The sequence below is a fragment of the Somniosus microcephalus genome, chromosome 2 (genome assembly GCF_052327205.1).
Source record: "Somniosus microcephalus isolate GS21.2 chromosome 2, FLI_Smic_1.0, whole genome shotgun sequence".
Lineage (NCBI taxonomy): Eukaryota > Metazoa > Chordata > Chondrichthyes > Squaliformes > Somniosidae > Somniosus > Somniosus microcephalus.
In genome coordinates this window covers 47027976-47051714 of record NC_140988.1, presented here as the reverse complement: position 1 = coordinate 47051714, position 23739 = coordinate 47027976, and the positions used below count along the sequence as shown (strand labels likewise).

At 48.2% G+C, this 23739-nt stretch overlaps 1 protein-coding gene across 2 annotated transcripts in view; it reads left to right on the top strand.

Annotated features, from left to right (window-relative positions):
- Positions 1-23739, top strand: part of LOC147122702 (ADP/ATP translocase 4-like) — a 194913-nt gene that overhangs the window by 91030 nt on the left and 80144 nt on the right. Inside the window, exons 2-4 of one of the 2 annotated variants that reach the window (XM_086009472.1) lie at positions 5784-5911; positions 14682-14799; positions 20605-20702. In XM_086009472.1, the coding sequence (XP_085865598.1) occupies positions 5784-5911; positions 14682-14799; positions 20605-20702 (344 nt within the window). Of the gene's footprint in view, positions 1-5783; positions 5912-14681; positions 14800-20604; positions 20760-23739 lie in introns of both variants that reach the window. The other variant, XM_086009462.1, reaches the window with a different exon arrangement.

Below are 23739 nucleotides of genomic sequence, written 5' to 3'. Positions count from 1 at the left end.
TTTCTTTTTATATAGCTGTAGAAACTCTTGCTGTCTGTTTTTATATTTTTTGCTAGTTTACTTTCATAATCTATCTTCCCTTTCTTAATTAATCTTTTAGTTATTGTTTGCTGGCTTTTAAATGCTTCCCAATCTTCTATCCTCCCACTAGATTTGGCTACTTTATTTGCCCTTGTTTTCAGTCGGATACTATCCTTTATTACTTTACTAAGCCACGGATGGCTGTCTTTTCTTTTACTCCCCTTTTTCCTCAGTGGAATATATTTATCTTGAAAGATGTGAAATATCTCCTTGAATGTAGACCACTGCTCTTGTACCGTCTTACACTTTAATCTGTTTTCCCAGTCCACTTTAGTCAATTCTACTCTCATACCTTCATCGTCTCCTTTATTTAAGCTCAGTACACTAGTTTGAGATCCAACTCTCTCACCCTCAAACTGAATTTGGAATTCAACCATATTATGGCCACTCATTCCAAGGGGATCCTTTACTAGGACATTTTTTATTAATCCTGTCTCATTACACAGGACCAGATCTAAGATTGCCTGCCCCCTGGTTGTTTCAGTTACATACTGCTCAAGGAATCCGTCCCTAATACACTCTATGAAGTCTTCCTCAAGGTTGCCATGCCCAATTTGATTAGTCCAGTCAATATGAAAGTTAAAATCCCCCATGATTATAGCTGTTCCCTTATTACAAGCCCCAACTATTTCCTGATTTATACTCCGACCAGCAGAGTTGCAACTGTTAGGAGGCCTATAGACTACGCCCACTAGTGACTTTTGTAATGGCAGAGCTGCTAACTGAATATTTTGCAGCACTATACTTTGGTAGATGATGCTTATATTCCAATGGGGGGGGGTGCTCTGTACTGAATAACATTAGTGTATTAATCTTGGATAGAGTAGGAAAGCTCAAAATCGATAGGGCTCCTGGTGCGGATAATATCCATCCAAGGATGATTAAAGAGATGGGCCTAGAAATTCCCTTGGGTTTGCGCCCATTTAGGGGCGCAAGAGTGGGTTGCGCCGGAAGTTGCGTCGCCGCTGAAATTAGGTGGGCCTTTAAATCGGCGTAAGCCGGTAGCGCTGCGCCGGCACCGATGACGTCATCGGTGTGCGCAGCGCCCCGGTACCGCCCAAAACCACGCCAATCCCCACCTTCAGTAGCGGCCGCCTCTTCCCTGGCGGCCGCTAACAACGTTTTGAAAACCTGGCCGTGCTGCAGCCTTAGAGGCGCTATTTAAAGCGGAGGTGCGGCCGGCCGCTTTTTCGGCGGCCGCTTGCCCGCACCTCCTTCCCCGGCCTCCTCCACCACCCCCCCCCCCCCCCCCCCCCCCGCGGCATTGCCGGCTGGTTTCCGTGGAGCCCGGCACTTCGCCGTTGTGCCGGGCTCTTTTGCCGGCACTTTCAACGGGGCTCCGGCCGTTGCAGGCACCTCCCCCTTAAGAGAAGGGGGAGGCCTGCAGTACAGCAGCCTGCCGCTCCGCATCGGGTGGCGCAGCGGGACCGGCAGCGCTGAAATTCACTTTCAGCGCCCCAAGCGGGGCGGGCACACCCTGTACCAGCGCCCGCTTCCGCTTTGGGGCGCTGGAAGTGAATTTGGGGCGGGCACAACTGGCTCGGCGGCGGGCGCTAAATTTCCGGCGCAAACGTGCTGGCGGGGCGTCACCGAATTTATAGGCCATGGAATCCTTGCCCGTATCTTCAGAATACACGTGTCATTTGCAGGGAACAATACTGAAAGAGGTTGAGAGAGAAAAAGATCTGGGTGTTGTTGTGCATAGATCACTGAAAGTTCATGACCAACGTAAAGAAGTTGTAGCTAAAGCTAAGAGGGTATTAGGTTGTATTAATAGAACCGTTCCGTATAAATTAAAGGATACCATTTTGTCACTATATAGGTCGCTGGTCAGACCGCCCTGGAATACTGTGCCCAGTTTTGGTCCCCCACATGGTGGGTGATATAGTGGCCTTGGAAAAGGTCCAGAGGAGACCTACGAGAATGATTCCTAGCTTAAAGAACCTCAGCTACTTAGGATTAAGGACCGTGGTCTATTTACGTTAGAGCAGTGTAGACTTAGAGGCGACCTGATAGAAGTTTATAAAATAATTAAGTGCTGGATAGTGTGCCTATTGAGAGATTATTCCAGTTTAATAAAATGGGGAGGACCAGTGGACATGAGTTTAAACTTTTCAAGAGTAACAATAGACTGGATGTTAGTCGGTTCTTTTCCCAGAGAGTAGTGAGCCTCTGGAATATGTTGCCAGCTGGTGTGGTGGGTGCTGTCTCTGCTTGCTTTAAGAGGGAACTGGGTCGGTTCTTGACTGGGGCAGAAACGCATCATATGGAAGAGTAAGTGTCTTTATAGATAACATCTAGTCTATGTGATCTCCTGGACTGGCCTCAATTGCTTGAGGGGGTTGGAGAGGAATTTTACAGAGTTTTTTTTATCCCTTATTGGCCTTGGATTTTTTCCCTGGTTTATTGCTTCTCCCAGGAGATTGCTCCCAGTCTAAGGATAAGGGGTAAGCCATTTAGGACTGAGATGAGCAGGAATTTCTTCACCCAGAGAGTGGTGAACCTGTGGAATGCTCTACCACAGAAGGCAGTTGGAGTTAGATATATTTCTTAAGGCTAAAGGGATCAAGGGATATGGGGAGAAAGCAGGGACAGGGTACTGAATTTGGATGATCAGCCATGATCTCATTAAATGGCGGAACAGGCTTGAGGGGCCGAATGGCCTACTCCTGCTTCTATCCTCTATGTTTCTATATTACATGGTTGCGGGGGGGGGGTCTAGTCATGATGTGTGGGGCAGGGTTGATGGATCAGCTGGTCTTTTCCTGCCTGTCAATTTTGTATGTGACCTCAAACTCTTGATATAGATGGCTGCAATTTCAGCTTTCAGATTACTATCCTTCAAGCCCTTAATGTAGATCAGCTATATTTGTTCCAGCATTCTGACTTGGTGGTCCTTGGGACTGGCCAGCAGTGTCTAAAGTTGCTTCTGAGTTTCTTTGAGCCAAGAAATTGTTAATCCATAATTTTAACCTCTGCTGTACTAGTCAGAATTGACAACATTTTCCCTATGCAAATGCTTGTAGAACCCCAAGATACTGGGAGCTAAATTGGATAGCCCCCGAAAACGGGCTCTCTCTTAGGCAGTCCCTCAGAACCGAGGATGACTTGCTTCCACATTAAAAGTTAGTTCTCAAGTGACTGATGAATCCAATGCGGGACCTACAGTCTCTGTCACAGGTGGGGCAGACGGTGGTTGAAGGGGCGGGTGGGTGGGGTGCTTGGGTTGACGTGCGCTGCTTGCAATTGGCTTCCGCTTGCTCCCGGCGAAGAGACTCAAGGTGTTCGGCACTTCTCCTCCACTTGTGTGGTCTTGGGCCAGGGATTCCCAGGTGTCGGTGGGGATGTTGCACTTTTTCAAGGAGGCTTTGAGGGTGTCCTTGAAGTGTTTCATCTGCCCACCTGGGGCTCTCTTGCCGTGTCGGAGCTCCGAGTAGAGCGCTTGTTTTGGGAGTCTTGTATCGGGCATGCAGACGATGTGACCCGTCCATCGGAGCTGATCAAGCGTGGTCAAAGCTTCGATGCTGGGGATGTTGACCTGAGAGAGAACACTGATGTTGGTGCGCCTATCCTGCCAATGGATTTGCAGGATCTTGCGGAGGCAGCGTTGGTGGTACCTCTCCATTGCTTTGAGGCGCCTACTGTACATGGTCCATGTCTAATAGGCATACAGGAGGGCGGGTATCGCTACTGCTCTGTAGACCATGAGCTTGGTGCTGGGTTTGAGGTCCTGGTCTTCAAAAACACTCTTCCTCAGACGACCGAAGGCTGCACTGGCACACTGAAGGCGGTGTTGGACTTCGTCATCGACGTCTGCCCTTGTTGACAGTAGGCTCCCGAGGTATGGAAAGTGGTCCACGTCGTCCAAGGCCTCGTCGTGGATTTTGATAATCGGGGACAGTACTGTGTGGCGGGGGCAGGTTGGTAGAGGACCTTTGTCTTCCAGATGTTAAGTGTAAGGCCCATGCTCTCGTACGCTTCGGTGAAGGTGTTGACGATTTCATGCCCACTGTGTTTAAAACTAAACAATTTTGGAAATCTAGACAACTATTTGTTCCTTATAGTGCACAGACTCAAGACAAATCAGTGACAAAATTGAGTGCATTCTACAATGTTACAGGTCATTGATACATTACAAAGATAGTCCCTGCCCATCTCTCAGTCAAGTTTTGATTAATAGTATTGGTAAGGCTGTCACATGAAGCAGTTCTCATATTTGCTAAGGCCCTTCCATCTTGCACCCTCCGTAAATTTGAGGTCATCGAAAACTCTGCAGTCCATATCCTAACTTGCACCAAGTCCCGTTCACCCATCACCCCTGTGCTCACTGACCTACAATGGCTCCCGATCCGGCAATACCTGGATTTAAAAATTCTCATCCTTGTTTACAAACTCCTCCATGGCCTTGCCCCTCCACCAGCCCTACAACCCTCTGAGATCTCCGCGCTCCTCCAATTCTGGCCTCTTGCACGTCCCCAATTCTATCACTCCACCCTTGCTGGCCATGCCTTTAGCTGTCTTTAGACGTTTTACTACGTTAAAGGAGCTGTATAAATGCACGTTATTGTTAGCAATCCTGGCCACTAGGTCTGTTCCTGCCATCTATGTTGGGGGTAAATTTTAAAGGTATGGTTTGATTATGACATTAAAACAGTTGCATTAATCAAAATGTAAAAACCGAAGTACAATGGGGCACATTTTCATGGATCTTCAGCCAGCACCTTATGCAAGGCACCCTCGACCTGAGGTGAACGCCCCAGTGGAGCTGTAAATGGCCCTGGTGCCTGCCCCAAGTACCCTGACTCCAGGAAATGATTTAGGATCAGAGGAGCAGGCATGAGGCGGATAGAATTCCTGTACCACCAAAGGTCTACCACCATTACAGCAAAGAGGAAAATCTGTCCCATGCTTTCCTCAGAACTAATCAAGGTAAGCTTTTACTCTTGTGATCTGTGGAGCAGGCATATCATTTAAAGAATGAAGAAAACCCAATCACATATTTTGGCCACAAGCAATATTTCAGGTTTAAAATTTATAGGTCCAGAAATTCGGTCCCATCCATTTTTGGTGCTGCAGGGTACGTACCCTGCGCCATAACTTTGAGGCCCGAGGCTCCCCAGATTTTGGACCCTCATCCCTTATAATGGAGCCAGTGCACCTTAACAGTCCGCTGACAAAGACTAGTGAAAAATTGGGCTGCTGTTAGTGTCGCAGTGGCCCTCTGGTAGATTGGTCTCAGGTTGAATCGAGGGGGTGGGGCAGCGTGTGTCATGGGATCGGGGCGAAGCACCGCGGGTCCAGGGATCGGGAGGGGAGTTAAATGTGGATTCGGGAGGAGCAGGAATGCTTACATTCAGGTACGTTACATACCTTTGTTGTAGGCGATCCCAAGGGCTGGTTTCCCTGAGTACAGCCAGCGCTAGTTGCCTCAAGGACGCCTCTTTTTTTTCTTACCGAATATGGCAAACAGCGTGCGTGCACTTTCTGCAAAAAAATGATGCAACTTGGCCCAATTTCTAGGCTATAAAATTGTTTTACAAAGCGACGGCTTGACTAACATGTTGGTCTCCAAAAATTGACTACTTTTTAGCAAAGCCTTTTGAGATTTAAACTACTGTAATTTTTACTATCTGCAAGTCTTTCTGACATTTTCACTTTCCATATTTGAAAACACTTCTTACACGAAAGTTCTTTCTGTTTAGGATTTCTGAGTTTTTGGCGTGGCAACTTAGCGAATGTGATTCGATATTTCCCAACTCAGGCTCTGAACTTTGCCTTCAAGGACAAATATAAGCAGTTATTTATGGCAGGACTTGACAAAGAGAAACAGGTATGATTAGATGACACAGTATTCTCACAAACACCTGGAATATCATTTTACTAATGCTGAACACACTATAGGTCCTTCTTGGGTGAACCAATAGCGTAAGCAGTTAAAACAGTAATGATATGTGGATTGCAAGGGGAGAGTCAAAGATACTTTTAATCATTAACTTTGTTCAGGACTGCAATCCTAAGCAGTGTCTTGTTTGAGCAACTCTCAAGATTGCTGCAATGTGTTGCACCATGAAGTGATGGGACACTGCTCTGCACTTGCATGCCCCACATAGTGAACTGCTAATTTCAGTTATGCCACTATGGGCAGGGGCAGTCTGCAAGTAAAGGCTTGATACTTCACCAAAGGAGCAAAAAAAAATTACGTAGAACTACAGTGCGACTGGATCTAGTTTGCTGCATAAAAACTGGATAGAACTTTGCTTTCTAATAGTATTCCCTCACTTTTGTTTGCTAAGAGCAAAAGAGTAGTGGGAACAGCACTGTGTCCTAACTTGGTGAACATCCCACAGCGGGATCATGATGGAGGCTCAGAGAAACTTACAGCAGCATGTCTGCCAAAGCCTTATGTGAAGAGATATGGGGGGAAAAATTCAGTTGGTAGTGCCACCCGTTAGTGCCTTAAGAGGGCGCTAAGTGGGGCGCAAAGCAACTAGTGCCCGGGCACGGCGATATCTGCGCCTCGCGAAATTGACCGGACATTTTGCGGCGGCGCTAAACAATACCGTCACGATCTCCTACGCCGGCAGATCGTGACGTCAGTCAAGTGCGCAATGCCCCGTTAGCGCCCTGGACCGGAAATTGAGTGGCGCCCCCTGCCTTACCGCCTGCCGCTAGCAACGACAGGTTGAGGGGAGCGTTCTGCTGTCAGAAAGGGACTAGGGGAGCGCTATTTAAAGGCGACCACTTCCTGCCTTTTTTTGTCGGTGACATTTTTGCACCACACATTCTGAGAGAGAGAGAGACTTCTGGAGCGATTCAACGCTGTGTGGAGGAGTTTTGGGTACTGAGCAGCACTTTGCAGGTTGGTTTTGATTTGCCCTTCCTTGTATCGATTTAGAAGAGACTATGGGGGCTGCACTCTGAGCTGTTCCCCTGGTTCTCTCCATTGTTCTTTCCAGCAGATTTGATGTACAGGTCTCCAGGCCGAGATTCAAGGCTGCAATGAGCAGGATGTGGATGCAGAGCAAGATCATCCCTCCCCTTTAAGATAAAAACAGAAAACGCAGGAGAAACTCAGCAGGTCAAGCAGCATCTGTGAAGAGAGAAACAGATTTAACGTTTCAGGTCGATGACCATTCGTCAGAACTCCCCTTTAAGAACTGGATGGTGCCAGTGTGTTGTGTTACATTGCTGACTGAAATCACATGAGCTTCGCCAGCGCTGTGAGGTAGCGCCTTGCTCTTCGGCCTTAGCGCCTTAAGAGAGTTGTGTAGCGCCTGATTTAGCGCTCCAGCCACCTCCAGGGGCGATAAAAGCCAAGTTTGCTGTCGGAGGCGATAATTAGCACCAGGCGCTAATCTTTGCGCCCGGCCAATAATTGCGCCCCAAATGGGGCGATACCAAATTTCTCCCCCATGGACTGCAAATGGCCACTGCCCTCATTGTGAAGACCACGGCCTAGAAATTCAGTGCCCTTAGCGCCGATTTTGCGGCGCTAGAGGGCCTAGCGCTGCAATTGGCGCCGGCGCCGAAATTGCCTGGGGCCCTTCCGCCGCGGTAGACCGGTAGCGCTGCGCCGGCACCGATGACGTCATCGGTGTGCGCAGCGTCCCGGTTGCCATGCCGACGGGCCCCAGCGCCGAAATTCAGTTGCGGCCGCCTCGCCCGTGGCAGCCGCAACTAAGACTCTGGCAACAGAGTCTTACATGACTTTGCGCCGGCGCATTAAAGGCCCCGCGGCGGCCGGCCGCTTTCCCGCCGGCCGCCTGGCCGCAGCTCCCTCCCCGGACTTCCCCCCCCCCCCCCCCCAGAACAGAAGCAAGCCCGGCACTTGTCCGAGGTGCCGGGCTCATTTTTAAAAAGATTTTCGCGGGCCGCGGCCGGGTGCAGGCAGCTCCTCCTTAAGGGAAGGAGGAGGCCTGCACTTCCCGAACCTGCCGCACCGCAGCGGGCGCCGCAGCGCCGGAATAGCGCCGATATTCAGCGCATAGCGCCAGTTTTCAGGCGCAAACAGCTCTCAGCAGCGCCGGCAGCCGTTTGGGCGCAGAACTATTGAATTTTTGGCCCGCCCAGCGCGACTTAGCTCCGGCACTAACTTCCGGCGCTAAAGCCGTCGCTGCGCCAAAACCCAATTTCTAGGCCCATATGTCTATTCAAAGTAATAATAGTAATGCTGGAAATACTCGGCAGGTCTGGCAGCATCTGTGGAGAGAGAAAGAATTAACGTTTCAGGTCGATGACCTTTTGTCAGAATTGAAAAAGTTAGAGATGTAACAGATTTTAACCAAGTGCAGGAGCAGGGAAAGGGGGGGAATGGGGAGGAAAGAACAAAAGGAAAGGTCTGTGATAGGGTGGAAGGTAGGAGTGATTAAATGACAAAAGGTATGATTGTACAAAGCAAAAGGAGACAAATAAAGAAACAAATGATGAGCCTCGAAGAGGTGTAAAATGGGTATAGCAGAGTCGTCAACAGCTGCCACCTGAAAAAATATGGGCAGAGGTTATGGTCTGAAGTTGTTGAACTCGATGTTGAATCCAGAAGGCTGTAAAGTGCCTAATAGAAAGATGAGGTGCTGCTAATCGATCTTGCGTGGAGCTTCGTTGGAATAGTGTAAGAGGCTGAGGACAGAGAGGTCTTACAATTTAGTATATTGCATTCGCTGCTCACGATGCGGTTGGGGAGACCAAACGCAGGTTTGCGTTACATCTCCTTTCAGTCCGCAAGCGTGACCCCGTGCTTCCGGTCGCCTGTCACTTTAATTCTCCGCTCCACTCCCACTCTGGCCTCTCTGTCCTCAACATCAAGCTTTTTAAAAATTCATTCCTGGGATGTGGGCGTCATTGGCAAGGCCAGCATTTATTGCCCATCCCTAATTGCCCTTGAGAAGGTGGTGGTGAGCCGCCTTCTTGAACTGCTGCAGTCCGTGTGGTGAAGCTACTCCCATAGTGCTGTTAGGGAGGGAGTTCCAGGAATTTGACCCAGCGACGATGAAAGAACGCTGATATATTTCCAAGTCAGGATGGTGTGTAACTTGGAGGGGAACTTGCAGGTGATAGAGTTCCCATGCGCCTGCTGCCCTTGTCTTTCTAGGCGGTAGAGGTCGCAGGTTTGGGAGGTGCTGTCGAAGAAGCCTTGGTGAGTTGTTGCAGTGCATCTTGTAGATGGTACACACTGCAGCCACGATGCGCCGGTGGTGCAGGGAGTGAATGTTTAACTTGGTGAATGGGCTGCTTTGTCCTCCATTACACTCCTGACTTGTGCCTTGTAGATGGTGGAAAGGCTTTGGGGAGTCAGGAGGTGAAACACTCGCTGCCACAGTATTTATGTGGCTGATCCAGTTAAATTTCTGGTCAGTGGTGACCCCACGATGTTGATGGTGGGGGATTCGGCGATGGTAATGCCGTTAAATGTCATGGGATGGTAGTTAGACTCTCACTTGTTAGAGATAGGCATTGCCTGGCACTTGTGTGGCGCGAATGTTACTTGCCCCTTATCAGCCCAAGCCTGAATATCATCCAGGTCTTGCTGCATGTGGGCATGGCCTGCTTCATTATCTGAGGAGTTGCAAATGGAACTGAACACAGTGCAATCATCAGCGAACATCCCCCCTTCTGACCTTATTGAAGCAGGTGAAGATGGTTGTGCCTAGGACATTGCCCTGAGGAACTCCTGCAGCGATGTCCTGGGACTGAGATGATTGGCATCCAACAACACAACTGTATTGTTTTGTGTTAGGTATGACTCCAGCCAGTGGAGAGTTTTCCCCTCATTCCCATTGACTTCAGTTTTACTAGGGCTCCTTGATGCCACACTCGATCAAATGCTGCCTTCATGTCAAGGGCAGTCACTCTCACCTCACCTCTGGAATTCAGCTCTTTTGTCCATGTTTGAACCAAGGCTGTTATGAGTTCTGGAGCGGTGTGGTCCTGGCAGAACCCAAACTGAGCATCGGTGAGCTGGTTATTGGTGAGTAAGTGTCGCTTGATAGAACTGTCGACGACACCTTCCATCACTTTGCTGATGATTGAGAGTAGACTGATGGGGCAGTCATTGGCCGGATTGGATTTGTCCTGCTTTTGGTGGACAGGACATTGCCGGGTAGATGCCAGTGTTGTAGCTGTACTGGAACAGCTTGGCTAGAGGCGCGGCTAGTTCTGGAGCACAAGTCTTCAGCACGACAGCCGGGGTGTAGTCGGGGCCTTTGCTGTATCCAGTGTGCTCAGCCTTTATTTGATATTAGGTGGAGTAAATCAAATTGGCTGAAGACTGGCTTCTGTGATGGTAGGGAACCTCAGGAGAAGGCCGATATAGATCATCCACTCGGCACTTCTGGCTAAGATGGTTGCAAGCGCTTCAGCCTTATTTTTTACACTCGTGTGCTGGGCTCCGCCCTCATTGAGGATGGGGATATTCATGGAGCCTCCTCCTCCCGTTAGTTGTTTAATTGTCCACCACCATTCACGACTTGAAGTGGCAGGACTGCAGAGCTTTGATCCGATCCGTTGATTGTGGGATCGCTTAGCTCTGTCTATAGCATGCTGATTCCGCTGTTTAGCATGCATGTAGTCCTGTGTTGCAGCTTCGTCAGGTTGGCACCTCATTTTTAGGTACACCTGGTGCTGCTCCTGACTTGCTCTTCTGATTGAACCAGGGTTGGTCCCCTGGCTTGATGGTAATGGTATAGCGAGGGACATGCTGGGCCATGAGGTTACAGATTGTGGTGGAATACAATTCTGCTGCTGATGGCCCACAGCGCCTCATGGGTGCCCAGTTTTGAGCTGCTAGACCTGTTCTGAATCTATCCCATTTAGCACATTGGTAGTGCCACACAACACGATGGAGGGTGTCCTCAGTGTGAAGATGGGACTTCGGCTCCGCAAGGACTGTGTGGTGGTCACTGCTACCAATGCATCTGACAGGTAGATTGGTGAGGACAAGGTCGAGAAGGTTTTCTCACCACCTGCTGCAGGCCCAGTCTCACAGCTGGACTTGGCTAGCTCAGTCAGTAGTGGTGCTACCAAGCCACTCTTGGTGATGGACATCAGAAGTCCCCCACCCAGAGTACATTCTGTGCCCTTGCTACCCTCAGTGCTTCTTCCTAGTGGTGTTCAACATGGAGGAGTACTGATTCACCAGCTGATGGAGACCTGAAGCCATGAGACTTCATGGGGTCTGGAGTCAATGTTGTGGACTCCTAGGACTACTCCCTCCCCATTGTATACCACTGTGCTACCACCTCTGGTGGGTTTGTCCTGCCGGTGAGACAGGATATACCCAGGGATGGTGATGGAGGAATCTGGGACATTGGCTGCAAGATACGATTCTGTGAGTATGACTATGTTAGGCTGTTGCTTGACGAGCCTGTGGGACAACTCTCACAATTTTGGCACAAGTCCCACATGTTAATGAGAAGGACTTTGCAAGATCGACTGGACAGCAGATTTCTTTCCCTAAAGGGAATTAGTGAACCAGATGGGTTTTTATGACATTCCGATAGTTTCATGGTTACCATTACTGATACTAGCTTTTATATTCCAGATTTATATTAATTAACTGAATTTAAATTCTCTAACTGCCGTGGTGGGATTTGAACTCTTGTCTCATTAGTCCCGACCTCTGGATTACGAGCCCAGTAACATAATCACTGTGCTACCATATCAAGTTCAACAGCTTGCACCCTATCACAGACCTCTTGTTTTTTCCTCCCCTCTTTCTCCACCCCTCCCCCCCCCCATTTTTCCTTGCCCCCTACATTTGCTTAAAATCTGTTACATCTCTAACTTTTTCCAGTTCTGACGAAGGGTCATCGACCTGAAACATTAACTCTGTTTCTCTCTCCACAGATGCTGCCTGACCTGCTGAGTATTTCCAGCATTTTCTGTTTTTATTTCAGATTTCCAGCATCCGCAGTATTTTGCTTTTGTCTGTTCAAAGAACCTCTACAATCTGTTGCTGCAAACATTATAGCTATACAAATATAGGCCTAGAAATTCCCTTGGGTTTGCGCCCATTTAGGGGCGCAAGAGTGGGTTGCGCCGGAAGTTGCGTCGCCGCTGAAATTAGGTGGGCCTTTAAATCGGCGTAAGCCGGTAGCGCTGCGCCGGCACCGATTACGTCATCGGTGTGCGCAGCGCCCCGGTACCGCCCGAAACCACGCCGATCCCCATCTTCAGTAGCGGCCGCCTCTTCCCTGGCGGCCGCTAACAACGTTTTGAAAACCTGGCCGTGCTGCAGCCCTAGAGGCGCTATTTAAAGCGGAGGTGCGGCCGGCCGCTTTTACGGCGGCCGCCTGCCCGCACCTCCTTCCCCGGCCTCCTCCACGCCCCCCCCCCCCCCCCCCCGGCGGCATTGCCGGCTGGTTTCCGTGGAGCCCGGCACTTCGCCGTTGAGCCCGGCACTTCGCCGTTGTGCCGGGCTCTTTTGCCGGCACTTTCAATGGGGCTCCGGCCGTTGCAGGCACCTCCCCCTTAAGAGAAGGGGGAGGCCTGCAGTACAGCAGCCTGCCGCTCCGCATCGGGTGGCGCAGCGGGACCGGCAGCGCTGAAATTCACTTTCAGCGCCCCAAGCGGGGCGGGCACACCCTGTACCAGCGCCCGCTTCCGCTTTGGGGCGCTGAAAGTGAATTTGGGGCGGGCGCAACTGGCTCGGCGGCGGGCGCTAAATTTCCGGCGCAAACGTGCTGGCGGGGCGTCACCGAATTTATAGGCCATACTGTTGATAGAATTTTAGCAAAATTCTGATGACATGAAAACCTATTTCATGTTTTCTTCTCTTCAGAGCTGCTCTGGTGATGTTATTAATGGAAAGGAGCCACCTGCATATCAGTGCGTCTCCATGGTTTCTTGGGGGTAATTTTTTACTGGTGTGGGGGCACACACAAAGCAATCTGACCCCAGGAAAATATTCTTATCAGTATACCTCGGCATACTCCAGTAGCATGTTTGATCAAGGCTGGGGAGCTCCAAGTTGGCTCCTAGATGCAGGAAGGGAAAGGCCTGGCAATTTGTTTTAGCAAATCTGTAGAAATATAAAATGGCTAGATTTAATTTGCATATTAAAGTTAATTTTCCACTGTTGCACGAGCCAATGAATTTTAATATGACTGTGCTTACTTTCCCAGGAATATCTCATGGCTGGATCATCAAGAAGCAGTGGCTACAGTGATGGATGTTAAGCTTGTGTTGCAGCTTCTGTTTCTCTTTTTTCTTGTTTAAGTTTGGGGGCGATTTTCCCAGCCCTGGGGAGGCGGGACTTCTGGGAAAATGGCAGAATCTGGGAACGGTACCCATCCCACCTCCGTGCCATCGTCCCAGGAGGCGGGTACCTGACCCGCGCCGGGTCCCATCTCCTCGAGGCGGGAAAGGGATTAGTGCCAATTAACTGCCAGTTAACATGCATGCAGCAGCCTTCTGCTTTCTGCTCAGGAAAGCTTTCTAAGTGAGTCTTGAGTACAAGGATTCACCAAAGAACAGAGATTGTCAGTGTTTCACAGCTTCTCAAATTTTTGACAGATGAAACGTCATACACTGACGAGCAGCTTTCCCGCCTCCATCACGCCCCCATTGATAAAATCACCCCCTTTGACTTTTATCTTTATTGTTTTTTCTCAGTCTTTTCCTTTTTTGTTTCGTAAGTCTGAACATGTGGAGGTTTGGTTGCTTGATTACAATTAAGTTTTAGCTTTCTACCTGATTCTTGAGAGATATGTTTTTGTAAAACTTGCGAGTAAACATCAGTGACTTCAGCAAATATTGAGTAGATGAGAGATAGAAGCACCATGTTTAAAAGCCTTGGCAATTGTTGAGAAAACAGTCCGTGAGTAGCTGTAACTAAAAGTGTTTGGCCTAGAAATTGGGTATAGCCCCGCCAGCTCGTTTGCGCCGTAAATTTTGCGCCCGCCGCGGAGCCAGTTGTGCCCGCCCCATATTCACTTTCAGCGCCCCAAAGCGGAACCGGGCGCTGTTCCAGGGTTTGGCCGCCCCGCTTGGGGTGCTGAAAGTGAATTTCAGCGCTGCTGGTCCCGCTGCGCCACCCGATGCGGTGCGGCAGGCTGCTGTACTGCAGGCCTCCCCCTTCTCTTAAGGGGGAGGTGCCTGCAACGGCCGGAGCCCCGATTGCAAGTGCCGGCAAAAGAGCCCGGCACAACGGAGAAGTGCCGGGCTCCACGGAAACCAGCCGGCAATGCCGCGGGGGGGGGAGGTGGAGGAGGCCGGGGAAGGAGGTGCGGGCAGGCGGCCGCCAAAAAAGCGGCCGGCCGCACCTCCACCTTAAAGCGCCCCGCTAAGGCGGCTGTAAGGACCCGGTCTCCCAATGTTGTTAGCGGCCGCCACGGATGAGGCGGCCGCTACTGAAGATGGGGATCGGCGTGGTTTCGGGCGGTACCGGGGCACTGCGCACACCGATGACGTCATCGGTGCCGGCGCAGTGCTACCGGCTAACGCCGATGTTAGGGCCCACCTAATTTCGGGCGCGACGCAACTTCCGGCGCAACCCACTCTTTCGCCCCTAATTGGGCGCAAACGCAAGTGAATTTCTAGGCCTTTATGTTTAGTTCAAACATTCATTCACAAGTGTGAGAATACATTTTTTTTTCATGTTTCAGTTTGGCAAATGGTTCGTTGCAAATTTAGCCTCTGGAGGAGCTGCAGGTGCCACGTCCCTCTGTTTTGTGTATCCCCTGGATTTTGCACGAACGCGCTTAGCTGCTGACATCGGCAAAGGTAGGAATGTTTGAAGGAAATTTCCAGATAGTTACTGTAACAGCGGCTCATACAGTCAATACTCACTCCACATGATCAATTCAATCTCTAATTTTAAACAGTGCTAGAGAACAAAGCATTTTGGGAAGATGGGAGGCCGTGAGGAAGGCATTGGAAAAGTTGAGACTCTGAAGGTTTATCCCTGGGGGACTAGGGAGGTAACAGTGTGGAGGCAGAAAGAAAAGCCATTGCTGGAGATATTCTGGCTACGATTGGACAGACAACAGTGGAATCAAGCAAGGGCAGTCCCACTGACCTGGACAACAGAGATGGGGCATTGAAGGAGTGTAGTGTGGTCAACCATGTCAAAGGCAGGAGAAAGATCGATCAGGGATGACCATGCACCATGGTCACAGTCATAGGGGATGTAATTTGTGACGTTGGTTAGGGAAAATATCTACTGTAGCAGGGCTGGAAATCTGAATGCAGGGATTCAAACAGGGAGTTGCAGGACAGATTGGCATAGATTTGAGAAGCACTACAGTCAAGAACTTTGGAGAGGAAAGGGAGATTGGAGATGAGTGCTAATTTGCAAAGACAGAAGGGTAAAGTGTGGGCTTTTTGAGGAGGGGTGATGATGATGGCTTTGAAAAGGAGGGTGACAGTACTCGCAAAGTGTGAACAATTTACAATGTCAACTGGCATAGAGCCCAGGAATAAAAGTTAGCTAGTTAGCAGTTTAGTGGGAATGGGTTCAAGGGAGCAGGAGGTAGGTCTCATGGGAGGAGATGAACTATAGAAGGCATGAGGGGAGAGTGGAACTGCAGAGACGCAGGTTCAGGACTAAGGCAGGGAAGAAGGTTTGGCTTAGTTGGAAAGAAAAGGAGGGAAGCAGCTGAACAGATGGTCTCAATCTTAGTGACAAAGAAGTCCATGAGCCCTCATACTTGAAGTGGACAGTGAAAAGGGGTTTAAGGAGACAGTTGGTAGTGGAGAAAAGAAGCCAGGAGTTACTTTTGCTCTCCAGGATGATCCTGGAGTAGTGAGTGGTTTTGGCAGAGGAGACTGAGATAGCACTTGATGTGGTCCAGCCAGATCTGGTGATAGATAGCTAAACCATTTGTGTGCCAGATACCCTGAAGTCTGTGCCGTTGGAATTGAGGGAGCAAAGATGGGGACATAACCAGAGGGAACAATCAGGGTGGAAGAATAAAGGTTTTGCTGGAGTCAAGGACGTCAAAGGTGGCAGTGAGGGAGTAGCTGAGCAAATCAACAGATGCAGAAGTATTGTGATGAATGGAAGGCCATGGGCTTGGCAATTGGGAGTTTGTAAGTGCAATGGCAAATGACTTGGGGGGGTCTGCGGAATTTCTTATATTCTCAGATGCAAAAGGAAGTGGGATTGGAAGGAGGTAGGGATATGTTAGTGGTGAGAGAGACAAGGAAGTGGTCGGAGATGGCTTTGTCAATAATCAAGACGTTGGGAATAGAAAGGCTGTGGGAGATGGCCATGAATATAGGTAGGAGCTTATATTAGAGGGAGAGGTTTAGGGAGGACAGGAGGGCGGTGAATTTAGAGGAGAGAAGGCAAGGAGAACTGAGATGGCAATTAAAATCACAGAGGATGAGAAGTGTCTCAGTTCAGAGCCTGAGAAAAGATAGGAAGAAGGATATGTCATTGAGAAACACGGGATAGGGCTTGGGGGCACGGTAAAAAATGAGTATTTTAGAGGAGATGAGAGCGTTATGAAGAGGTGATGTGCTCAAAGAAGGAGAAGTTGGTAGAGAAGTAGAGAGAGAGATCCTTGGTGATAAGCACTACACTACCACCACGGCAGTTTGGGTGGGGCATGTGGTGGAAAGTATTGCCTGGCAGGGAGGCTTAGGTAAGAGGCAAGGTGTTGCCACCCGTGAGCCAAGTTTCAATCAAAGCCAGGATGTCAATGCAGTTGTCCATAATAAGGTTGTGGATGGCAAAAGCCTTGTTCATGAGTGAACAGACATTCTGGGAAGAATTTCAGACAAGGACTGTGATTGATCCGTTGGTAGATTCCAAAGGGGTAATGGTGGATAGGGTAAGCAGATAACCTAGGAGTTTGGGAAGGTTAGCTCCAGCGGGTGTGTTAGACAAGAAGGTCGAAAGAGGAGGATGCCGAAAGTGGCATAGAGAGTTTTTGTGGGCTTATTCAAGGGGGATTCAGGCTTGGAATGGCAGCAGGAGCGCAGAAAGGCAGAGGAGCAGTGATGGTTTGGGGTAGGGATTGGGTATAGGGAGAAATACCCAATAGGGGAGAAATGAAAGGTGGCTTGACTGAGTAATCATAAGTGGAAGAGACAGGAGAGAAGAGTCCAAGATGTACGAAGAGAGGAAAAGAGAGAGCTAGAAGTAATGGACTTGGATCTGGAGTGGCAACCAAACTGGGAATGCGAATGGATGTAGGGAATTCAGGTTACACCGACATGGCAGAGATTAGAACAAACACGTCCTGATCCTGAACCACTTCAGGTACCTTAATGTTACAATAAAATGTTACAATATGTAATTAACCAACTCTCAGCCCATAGGTGCAATACCTCTACAAAAGCAAAATACTGCGGATGTTGGAAATTTGAAATAAAAACAGAAAATGCTGGAAATACTCAGCAGGTCAGGCAGCATCTGTGGAGAGAGAAAAGGAGTTAACGTTTCAGGTTGATGAGCTGTCATTTGAACTGGAAAAAGTTAAAGATGTAAAAGATTTTAAGCAAGTGCAGGGGTAGAGAAAGGGGAGAGGGGAGGAAAGAACAAAAGGGAAGGTCTGTGATAGGGTGGAAGGCAGGACTGATTAAATGACAAAAGATATGATAGTACAACGCAAAAGGAGATGGTAATGGGACAGATCAAGAACCAAAAGATGAATCTAGAAGAGGCGTAAATGGGAATGGCAAAATCATTAACAGCTGCCATCTGAATAAATAGGGGCAGAGGTTATGGTCTGAAATTGTTGAACTCAAGGTTGAGTCCAGAAGGCTATAAAGTGCCTAATCGAAAGATGAGGTGCTATTCCTTGTGCTTACATTGAGCTTCGTTGGAAATATTCAGCAGGTCAGTGGAGGAAGCCGAAGAGTGAGAGGTCAGAGTGGGAGTGGAGCGGCGAATTAAAGTGACAGGCGACCGGAAGCTCGGGGTCATGCTTACGGACTGAACAGAGGTGTTCCGCAAAGCGGTCACCCAATCTGTGTTTGGTCTCCCCAGTGTAGAGGAGACCGCATCGTGAGCAGCGAATACAGTGTACTAAATTGTAAGAAGTACAAGTAAATCACTGTTTCACCTGGGAGGAGTGTTTGGGGCCCTGGACAGTAGGAAGGGAGAAGGTAAAAGGGCAGGTGTTGCATCTCCTGCACTTGCAAGGGAAGGCGCCGTGGGAAGGGGAGGGGGTGTTGGGGATGATTGGGGAGTGGACCAGGGTGTTGCAGAGGGAGCGGTCCCTTCAGAATGCTGAAAAGGCAGTCGAGGAGAAGATGTGTTTGGAGGTGGGATCATTCTGGAGGTAACGGAAATGGCAGAGGATGATCCGTTGAATATGGAGGCTGGTGGGGTGAAGGATGAGGACAAGGGGAACCCTATCGTGGTTCTGGGAGGGAGGGGAAGGGATGAGAGCAGAAGTGCGGGAAATGGAATGGACACGGTCGAGGGCCATGTCAACCGCGGTAGAGGGAATTCCTCGGTTGAGGAAAAAGAAAGACATATCGGAAGCACTAGTATGGAAGGTGACGTCATCAGAACAGATGCGACGGAGACGGAGAAACTGGGAGAATGGAATAGAGTCCTTACAGGGAGTGGGGTGGGAGGAAATGTAGTCCAGGTAGCTGTGGGGGGGGAGTCAGTGGGCTTATAGTGGCTGTTTGTCGATAGCCTATCCCCAGAAATGGTGACAGAGAAGTTGAGGAAGGGAAGAGAAGAGTCGGAGATGGACTATGTGAAGGTGAGGGAAGAGTGGAAATTGGAAGCAAGTGAATGAAATTTTCTAGTTCAGGGCAAGAACAGGAAACGGCACCGATACAGTCATTAATGTACTGGAAAAAAAGGCGAGGGAGGGGACCTGAGTAGTTACTGGAACAAAGAATGTTCCACATATCCCACGAAAAGGCAAGCATAGCTAGGACCCATGCAACACCTTTAATTTGGAGGATGTGAGTGGAGTCAAAGGAGAAGTTGTTCAATGTGAGAACAAGTTCAGCCAGGTGAAGGAGGGTGGTGGTGGATGGGGTCTGGTTGGGCCTCTGTTCAAGGAAGAAGCGGAGTGCCCTCACGCCTTCCTGGTGGGGGATGGCGGTGTAGAGGGATTGGACGTCCCTAGTGAAAAAGAGACGGTTGGGGCCTGGAAACTGTTAAAGTGGCGGAGGGCGTCGGAAGAGTCGAGATTGGAAAAAATCAGTACCGTGGGGCAAGAACAGGCTGAAACGATGGGTCTACCAGGGCAGTCCTGTTTGTGGATCAGCATCCCTTTTATTGGTGCACAACTTCACTGGATCAACAACTTCACCAAAGCACACCACAAAGCAAGAGGCTCACAAATGCAACAGAAGTTGTCCTTTTTTTAAATGAATCTTCATCTGGGTTCTGTGGGTAAAGGCACTGATTCCTGGGCTGTCTTAATTCTTTGATATTTACTGGGTTGTGGCGTACCGAGCACAGAACGGACACAATCCGCTTTCCGGTCCGTAGACTATAAATCAGGCGTCATGCCTTTAAGAAGGATCACACCTTTAAGAAACTCGATCTGCAACATAGTTAAGCCCAGAGCGGGGGAGGAGCAGTCGAAGCTGTGCACTGATGAAAGACAGTTGTACTTTGTGTAGTCTCTGACTCCATTTTGTGTTCAGCATGCAGCCTCAACAATTAAACCTTTTCTGTTGAACCTCTCCGAGTTCAGTATTTTTTGCTAGGAGTACGTAGACTCCTACAGGGTAAAGGCATCAATCTTTGGCTTTACTGGGTAAAACACCAATTCCTGGTCTCTGCTGATTCCCTGATGGTTTACTGAGTTTACATTTATCTCAGCATCCCTAGTCTATGTTGATCTATCTCTGATGGTTTAGTAACTAAACAGTTATGGTGCATAATCCTTTCCTAATGTAGATTCCATTTGCTTGGATTCTTGCACACAATCTAACAGCACATTGAAACACAGCAGTTCACCCTTGAGATCCCAGCATCAGGCCTCTTCAGCTGTTAGTTTAGGTTACCCTGTGGCAGCTTTGCTTTGCTTTTTCCTCTTTATAGCAGGCAGGAAATGCTGCTTATCAAGTCCTCAGGACATTCCAAAATGCTACACAACCAATACATTACATTTGAAGTGCAGTCACTATTGTCATGTATACAGACATGACAGCTAATTTGTGGACAAAGAGAAAATGAAATGAATGACCACTTAATCTGGTAGTGGTGGTTGAGGGAAGGAATGTCTTATATTCAAATATCATCATGCAATATTTTACATCTATCTAAACCACATAAACAGACAGGCAAGGGACTGTGTTTAATATCTCATCTGGAAAAACAGCACTTCCAACAATGCAGCACTCCATCACTACTACACTGAAGTGTCAGCCTAACTTACGTGCTCAAATTCTGGACTGGGGTTTAGAACCTGACTCAAGTGAGAGTGCAACCCACTGAGCCAATCTAACACTGATTATGTAATTAATTTGTATGTACAACCACAGTGGACTCACTAGTTCAGCATCTTTCATCTTCACAATCATCCACTAATTTTATATAGGAATTTGTGCATCGTAGCTAAGATAGCTTTTAATGTAACTAAATGTTCTTTTAAACTGTAGGTCCTAAGGAGCGGCAATTTACAGGTCTTGCTGATTGCCTCGTGAAAATTGCAAAGCGAGATGGCCCTCGGGGACTTTATCGGGGATTTGTTGTTTCAGTGAGTGGCATTATTGTATATCGAGCTTCCTACTTTGGATGCTATGACACAATCAAGGTAACTTTTTAATAACATTTCTATTCAGAATGAGTGGAAAAACTCTTATGTTTACTTTTTGAGTACGGTGTATTCTCCAGCTATGTATTGACATTTAAGTATGCTTTGAGGGTTTCTTTATTTACTGTAGATGTGTTTGACTTCTGTGTTTCAGACTACTCTAGGTTCCAGGGTCCAGAGATATCTAGGTAAATTCATAGCATGCCCAGGGATCAAATAGATAACCTTCTTCAGTTTACAGGAAACTTTGTTATATCCGGCACCGACGGGACCGAGCTGTTGCCGATCTATCAAAACTGCCGGACATACAAAGTTAATGTTGAAGCATACGGAGATTTTTATCTCCGTATCTGACAACAAACACTGTTGCTTAGCAACAGCTTCAAACAGTCGGCCCGTACCTTGGAAGCGTCTCTGTAGCTTAGCAACAGCTTCAGAGAGACTTTCCAAAGCCTGACTGTTGGAAAAAAAAGCTAACAGAACGGCTCCTGATTTCTGCCAGTAGATCAAGGTTTCCGGACATACAACCTCCGGATAAACCAAAGTCTCCTGTATTTCAGCTACTGGTTTTATCATATAACCTGTTGTGATCTTCCTTGTCTTTGGAAAGCAGAAGAATATCAATAAAAGACTTTGGCCTAGAAATTCAGTATCGCCCCGTTTGGGGCGCCATCCTCGCCAGGGCGCTAAAAGTAGCGCCTCGGAAGCATTCGCGGCCGCCCGCCGGAAATTCAGTGGTAGCGCCCCAATGGGAAGCTGCAACTGAAGATCGTGGCGCAACGTGCCACAGCACCACACGCTGCGGCACATCGTGCTGCGGTACTGCAGGCCTTCCTCCCCTACTTAAAGGGGAGGGGCTTTGTTCAGCGCGATCTGGGGCCCAGCTGGGCCCCCGAGGATCGCGAGTGCCAGCAAAAGAGCCCGGCACCAAGGAGAAGTGCCGGGCTCTTGGAACGCAGCCGGCACTCCGCTGGGGGGGTTTCAGGAGGCCGGGAACGGCAGCGCAGAGAGATGCTGGCAGGCGGCCAGCAACAAAAACGGCCACCCCACACCTCCTTTAATTTGCGCCTGCACCGCCGCAGGTAGGCCCCCCTGAACCGGTCGCACATAGCGTCCGGCGGTAAATCAGGGGGCTGTTCCAAATACCGCGGGCGGGGCGCTGCGCAAACAGATGACATCATCGGTAGCGGCGCAGCGCTAATGGCTAGCGCCACCACTAGCGTCCCGCTGAATTTAGCGGGAGGCATGGCCAGTGGCTTGCAACCTACTTAGCGCCCTCTTAAGGCGATAACGGGTGGCGCAGCCAACTGAATTTCTCCCCCTTTGACTTATGCTTCAACTGCCAAACAAATTTATTTATCAATAAAAGAACAAGTAATAGTAATAAAACATTTATTTTTAAGTCATTATTAATCTTAGCTAGCTCCTCGGGTGGTAGAAAATAATATTTTTCAACTACTGTGCTAAACTGTCATAAAAACAATATTCTTACATAATGGTTCCTTTTTCTCACTATCTATGGAAATTAGACTGTATCTTTTTTTGAAGGCTTTACACAGATTCCAATTTGAAGAAGACAGATTTGTAAATTCCTTCAAGAGGGCCCCAGTAGCAAGCAGATTACAATAACTGATGAATTTTAAAAAGCTGCCAATCAAACACTTATTTGAATAAATCCCACAAGATGCTTGTATTTGAATTGAATGGTTTTAGCCCCTCCCTCAAACACCAGTCTCTGACAAACTGAACAATTCCTACTAAAGGAGAAAATGGAAAAACATCTAGATACCAAAAATATAATAATGAATAGTCAACGTGGATTTCAAAAGGGTAAATCTTGTTTGACCAACCTCATTGAATTCTTTGAAGAGGCAATGGAGAGAGTAGACAAAGGTAATGCAGTAGATGTAATATATCTAGGTTTCCAAAAGGCCTTCAATAAAGTACCACATAATAGACTAATGAATAAGGTCAGAGCATGTGGAGTCAGGGACAATTAGCAGAATGGATAACTAGCTGGCTGAAAGACAGAAAGCAGAGAGTAGAGGTAAAGGGTAGCTATTCAGAATGGCAGAAGGTGGGAAGTGGGGTCCCACAAGGATCAGTGCTAGGACCACTGTTGTTCCCAATTTATATTAATGATTTAGGCTTTGGAATCAAAAACACAATTTCTAAATTTGCAGACAACACTAAATTGGGAGGGGTAGTCAACACTGAGGGGGACTACAACAAATACGACAAGAAAAATAAGGAGATCACATTACTTGAAAAATAAGAATCTAAATGGGTTGATGGAGCAAAGGGTTCTAGGAGTACAAATGCACAAATCACTAAAAGTTGTGATGCAGGTCAATAAGGCTGTAACACAAGCAAATCAAGCACTAGGGTTTATTTCTAGAGGAATAGAATTGAAAAGTAGAAAAGTTATGCTAAACTTGTATCGAACCTTCGTTAGACTACACTTTGAGTGCTGTGTGCTGTTCTGGTCGTCCTATTATAAAAAGGATATAGAGGCACTGGATAGGGTGAAATAAATATTTATAAGGATGATACTAGAACTGCAATATTATACCTAATAGGAAAGGATAAACAGGCTAGGCCTCTTTGAAAAGAAAAGTCTGAGGGGGGACCTAATAGAGGTCTTTAACATTATGAAACGTTTTGATAGAGTCGATACAGAGTGTTTCCACTTGTGGGGAAGAGCAAAACTAGAGGCCATCAATATAAGATAGTCACATAAAAATCAAACTGAGAATTCAGAAGGAATTTCTTTACCCAGAGTGTTGAGAATCTGGAACTTGCAACGAGAGGGAGTAGTTGAGGCGAACAGTATAGATGCATTTTAGGGGAAGTTAGATAAGCATATGGGGGAAAAGGGAATAGTAGGTTATGCTGATAGTTAGATGAGGAAGGATGGGAGGAGGCTCGAGTGGCACATAAGAGCAGGCATGGACTAGTTGGGCCTAATTTTCTGTGCTGT